General features: G+C 71.4%; 2 protein-coding genes across 2 annotated transcripts in view; both read left to right on the top strand.

Annotated features, from left to right (window-relative positions):
- Positions 1-402: 402 nt before the first annotated feature.
- On the top strand, positions 403-3,474 carry H696_02144 (hypothetical protein; the record flags this gene model as incomplete). Its single annotated transcript, XM_009496040.1, has 5 exons — positions 403-993; positions 1,188-2,063; positions 2,282-2,442; positions 2,552-2,684; positions 2,857-3,474. 5 exons carry the CDS (start codon positions 403-405, stop codon positions 3,472-3,474), a joined length of 2,379 nt encoding a protein of 792 aa, XP_009494315.1.
- Positions 3,475-4,285: 811 nt separating this feature from the next.
- The window catches only part of H696_02143 (hypothetical protein), a gene marked incomplete at its 5' end in the record, with an annotated part of 4,131 nt that continues 2,783 nt past the window's right edge, over positions 4,286-5,633 (top strand). The window contains one exon of the mRNA XM_009496039.1: positions 4,286-5,412. Coding sequence (XP_009494314.1) covers positions 4,286-5,412 — 1,127 coding nt within the window. The remainder of the gene's footprint in view (positions 5,413-5,633) is intronic.

Here is a 5,633-nt window from a genome sequence, read left to right as displayed (position 1 = left end):
CCCCAGACCCCCGCCCCCTCGCACACACCTCTGGCGGCAGTGGCCGACATCGCACCCACAACCGGCGATGCCCACATGCCAACGGAGACACCGGGGTGTCGATCCCCCGGAGCCAGTCGCCCGGCCGGGCGCGGCCGCGCACCACACACCGTGAGACCCCCGAGGCCCCCGGTCGTGTTTGCTCCCCGGGCAGAGGGGGGGATACACACTAGCGGGCTGATCCCCGCTGAAAATGCCCCCACCCCCGGGGAGAGGGCCCGCGTCGAGGGCAGCGCATCTGCCTCCGTGTCCCCACATCTCCCCCTGCTGCACGCCCTTTCCCCGGCCGACCCCCCCCCCTCTCTCTCTCTCTCTCTCTCTCTTTCCTCCCCTGCTCCTCTCTCCTCCCCCCCCCAAGTGACCATGTCGGCAGGCGGCCCGCCGTCGGCCTCCTCGGCGCCGGCCCCCCCGGCGCAGGCATCCGGCAAGGGCGGTTCGGCGCGGCCGGCCGCCACGTCGCGACGCGCCACGGCCGTGCGCACCGGCACCCCCCCGGTCGGGGGCTCCGGCGCCTCAGCGCGACAGGGGTCCTCCTCGTCCGGCTCCGGGGGCTCCTCCTCCTCCTCCTCCTCCTCGAAGGGCAGCGGCTCCTCCGGTGGCGGGTCGGGCAAGTCCGCCAACAAACCGGGTGCCAAGTCCGCCAGCGGGGCCTCTCAAGGCAAGGCTGCCAGCCAGGCGTCCCGCGGGGGCGGTGCAGCGCAGTCGACGCCGGCCGCGACTGCGGCGACGGCTTCGTCGGCGGCCGCGGCATCGGCCGCCCCGTCGACCGTGACCGGGCCCCCCGCCGCCGGGCCGGCCACCGCCACCGCCATCGCCACCACCGCCACCGCCGCCGCCGCCGCGGCGGCCGGCTCGACTGCGGCCCCCGACGACTTTAAGGCCATGCGCGAGCTGGACATGTTCCTGGACACGGCCGAGCACCTGGCCCAGGAGTGGCGCAAGCGCCTGACCAATGTATGTTCCCTTTCGCCCCTCCCCCTCTCTGGCCCCGCCCGGTGCTCCGGTGCCCCGGCGCCCCGGCGCCCCCTGTGGCCCGGTCCTCCCCGACCCACGGCCTGTTCCTTCCCCTTGGCTGACCCGGCCGGGCGACCGACCCTCTGACCGCCATTTGCCCGCCCCCGGCCCTTCCCCTTGCGCGCGTGTTGCAGATCCGCGAGTTGGAAGAGCTCTCGGCCGATTTGTCGGCCGTGACGCACGACAAGATCCTGTACTTTTGCCGGAACCACGCGGAGCTGGGCCCGGACAAGTGTGACGCCCTGCTGCATGACATTTACCGGAGCCTGACGCACCTGCTGCCTCTGAAGACCAACCAGGAGCACCAGGTCCTGCTGCTGAACCAGTTTTTCCAGCGCGCCGTCGGGCGCATGACCCGCGCGGCCACCACCCTGGAGGACACCTACACCCCGGAAATTGCCATCCCCTATGTGGAAAGCTCCCCCTCCGGGGACCTGCTGGTGGATGTGACCTCGGAGGGGGCCGGCCCGGAGGATGGCCGGTCGGACTACCGCGGCGGCACCGGGCCCGGGGGCTCGCACTCGGCCATGTCCGGCGGCGGGTCCCATCAGTCGCCTGGCATCACGGCCGGGTCGGGCTCCAGCAGCCGGGCCGGCCGGGGTGGGGCCTCGGCCGATGGTGGCGCCGGGCCCGGTGGCAGCTCGCGGCATGGGTCGCACCGTGATGGGTCCGGGTCCGGGCGTTCCGGCGGCGGGCCCGGCTCCGGCGGCGGGCCCGGCAGCGCGTCCGGCTCCTCCTCGCATGGGTCGCTGGCGGTGGCCAACGCCGGGAGCCGGTCATCGCGCGATTCGCCATCGGCCTCGCGCGGCGGCCGGGGCAGCTCCCCGGCCATCGACAGCCCGGGCGGCGGAGCCGGGGGCGGCCGGCCGGGCGGCTCGCGGGCCGGCTCCGACGCCAAGCGCGAAGCCGATGGCCATTCGCGCCGCGACGACTCGGCCAGTCGGCTGGACGGGTCGGCCGACCACCCCCGCAAGCGCCCCAAGTTCGAGTCCCCCATCGAGGAGCGCGTGGTACGTAGCATGGCAACCTGCAGGGCCGGCCCGGTTGTGGGAGGTGGGGGAGGGGGGGGGGGAGCGGCCCGGGGCCATTTGCTTGTGTGGCCTCCTCTTGCGCCGGCCCTTTCCCGGCCCTCCGTGGCCTCGGGCCGGGTGGCCTCCTGGATGCGTGTGTCTGACTCTCGGCCTACCTTGATCGGGGGTGCGGGGGCGGGGGACCCATCCACCCGCAGAAGAAGAATGTCAGCATCTACAAGGGCAAGAACCCGCCGCCCCTGTGCGGGCCGACTCCGGCCGAGCCCGGGGCCGTCTTTGCCCCTGGGGACTTTGTGGCCGCACTGACCGGCAAGGGCAAGGCCAAGACTCAGGAGTGGATCCTGGCCGAGGTGTCACGGTGCGTGGGTGTCCGTTTGGTGGATGGACCTTTGTTTGCTCGCTGCCCGCCCGCCTCCCCTGTCGCTGCTCGGCTAACATGCCCTTGGTCGCGCGGCTGCCCGGCGAAGGCGCCTGTCCCGCACGCGGTACGAGGTGACCGACGCCGAGAACGAGGACGAGCAGGAGCCCCCCAAGCGGTATACCCTCAATTCGGACATGATCATCCCCCTGCCGAAGAGTCTGCCCGAGCCGCCGAAGGAGGTACGCCCCTTTGCCATTGCTCCGCTGGTGTTTCCTCGCCTGCCAGTGGCGCCCTGGCCGGTGCTCTCTCCCTCCCTCTCTCACATACACACGCACGTACACACATGCTTTTCTCTCCTCCTCCTTCTCTCCCTCCCCCCCCCCCCCCCGCCCCCCGCCCCGCTCCCGGCAGAACGCCACAAACTACGTCCCGCATGAGTTCCCCCGGTTCAAGAAGGTCCTCTGCCTGTATCCCGGCACCACATGCTTCTACGAGGCCACTGTCGTGCAGCCGCCCTCGCTCCGGCGCGCCGGCAACGACTACTTGGTCCTCTTCGATGATGACGATGAGAGCGACGAGAAGTTCAAGTCCATCTCCCAGGTCTTCGTGCTGAACCTCCCCGGGCAGGACCCCTTCGAGGCGCCCAGCTCGCCCGGCTCGCAGGCCGTCATGGATGTCATCAACGCCTCGCGCGATAGCCTCCCCCGGCAGCAGGGGGCCAGTGGGTCCGGCGCCTCGACCGGCGGCCCGGGTGGCAGCCGCGGCGGTGGCGGCGGCGGCGGGCACGCCTCAAGTGACAAGCCCGGCGCCGATCGGCCCGCGGCCAGTGACAAGTCCTCGACGGCCAGCGAAAAGCCCTCCCCCGCCGACAAGTCCGCCTCGGAGGGCAGCACCCCGGCCAGCTCGGCTGCCGGGGGCACATCCTCCGGGGCGGCACCGGCACCGGCACCGGCCGCGCCAACGGCCACACCCGACAATACCCCAGCCCGCAATGGATCGGGAGCCGGCGGCCCCTCGGCCGCCAAGTAGAGCCGGCTGGCAGGGAAAGGGGGGGGGATGGCGGGCCGGGCCGAGAGGCCAGCTGTTCGCCGGCCGGTGTCGGTCTCCGCCCCCCCCCCCCCGCCCCCTGCGCCGGCTGACCTCCCCCTGCATGACAATACACACACATGATAACTCCCAATGAGCTGCCAACCCACGGACCGGCGGCGTGGCCCCGAGCGTGGTCCCCGGGCCATGCCATGTATCGCCATCGTCGCCGGGGCCCGGGCCCGCCTCTTGTCCCCTGCTTCCTCGTTCGGCATGTGCCTGATCCGAGGGGGGGGACATACATTTTTCAACGGTCCTGGCGAGGGCTGCCTGGAGCATGCCGGGAACCGGGTATCCCCCTTCTCTCTCTCCCCCTCCCTCCCCCTCTCCTTTGCACATCCATATCTCCTGCGCCCCTCTACCCTCGCACTCTCGCGGCCTTGTCACAGGCCCATCGCCACCTCCGCCCCTCCCTTCTCCCGGGTCTCTGCATTGGCTGCCCCGTGCACGAGGGATCTGCCGCTGGTTTATCAAGAGCGTTTCAAGCACCGCACGGCTCCCCTTCCTCTCCCCCCCCCCCCACCCTCTCTCCGCCCACTTCCTTCGGCGCCTGCTGTACCGCGCCCCACGCCCTCGCCTCAGTCAGGTGAAATCTCCACGTAGGCAGGGGAAGAGAAAGAGCCTCGAGCAGCGTGCCGGACCGTAAAACCACGCGAGCGGAGCGGATCTGCCCACGCCAAGACACACACACACACGCACACGCACACGCACACGCACACAGCCAGACACACAGACAAACACACACGCGCGCGCAATGCTCCGCTGGTCATTGGTTCGCCGGGTGCCGGGCCACCTGCTGCCAGGCCACGGCTCGGGCCCCCGGGCGCCGGCCATTCCGCTGTTGGATGTCCTGCTAGAGCGCCCGGCCCCGCGCCGACACTACTCGGTCAATCGCCGGGCCCAGATGCTGGACCAGCTGCGCCTGGCCCAGGGCGCCGGCACCCCGGCCAGTGCCCCGGCGCCTGCGGCCACCCCGCCAGCCCCGGCACCCCCCTCGCCAGGCCTGCCGGCGTCCCCCCCGCCAGGCATGCCGGCGTCCCCCCCGCCAAGCATGCCGGTCCTGCCCCGGCCGCAGGCTCTCGCCGGGGCCGGGCAGGAGTTCGCGTCTTTCGTGGCGCCGGAGCCGCTGCCCGATCGGCCGCTGTCGCACAATGAACGTCTGCTCCGGTCGCTGCAGGCCGGCGCGCCAGGCGCCCTGGGCGGCCCTGGCACGCCAGGTCGGCTGTCGGAGTACCCGCTGCCCGAGCGCACCCAGCCCACCCCGGCCAAGGGCTACATCCCGCGCCTGAGCCGCTCCGTGGCCAACTCCTCGACGCTGCTCTATGACCCGGAGTTCCAGCTCCGCGACTCGGCCATCTCGATTGACCCCCTGCCACTGGAGGTGACCAGCCCGCGGCTGGGGCCCGTGTCGCCGACGGAGCACCTCCTCTCGACGGGTGCCAAGGCCGCGGCGGTCGCCGGCACCGCCCCGGCCGACGCGGCCGCCGCCGCCGCCGCCGAGGAGGACTTCGTGGCTGGCACCGACTCGGAGAACGAGGACTGGGCCCAGCTGACGCGCCTGACCCAGACCGACCCGATCAAGCACCCGCTGAAGGACTTCGACGCGGAGCAGGTGAACCTCCAGTACCAGGCCACCACCGAGGCCCGGGAGAAGGCCGCCTCCCAGGTGAAGGAGCCGCGGGTCATCCGCGTGGCCATCATCGGCACGCCGAACTCCGGCAAGTCCACCCTGCTGAATGCCCTGATCGGTGGCGAGGTGTCCATTTCCTCGCGCAAGGCCAACACCACGCGCACCAACACCCTCGGCATCCTGACGCGCGAGAATGTGCAGATCGTTTTCGTCGACACCCCGGGCATTCTGTCGACCAAGGTTGCGCGCAAGTGCGTTTGCTCTCTCTCTCTCTCTCTCTCTCTCTCCCTTCCTCCCTCCTCCTCCCTCCTCCTCCCTCTTCCTCCCTCTCTCCTGTTCCGTACTCGTTGTTTGTTGTTGCTGCACTCCCTTTTGCCGGTGGTCCTTATTTGAGAGCGCTCCCATCCTCCTGCCCTTGGCCCTCTTTTTGCCTTCCCTTCGCCCCCCTCTTTCCTCCCCTTCCCCCCCCCCC

Source organism: Fonticula alba (assembly GCF_000388065.1).
Source record: "Fonticula alba strain ATCC 38817 unplaced genomic scaffold supercont2.3, whole genome shotgun sequence".
Classification (NCBI taxonomy): Eukaryota; order Rotosphaerida; family Fonticulaceae; genus Fonticula; species Fonticula alba.
The sequence above is the reverse complement of the archived record's forward strand: the minus strand, read 5'-3'. Positions and strand labels throughout refer to the sequence as shown.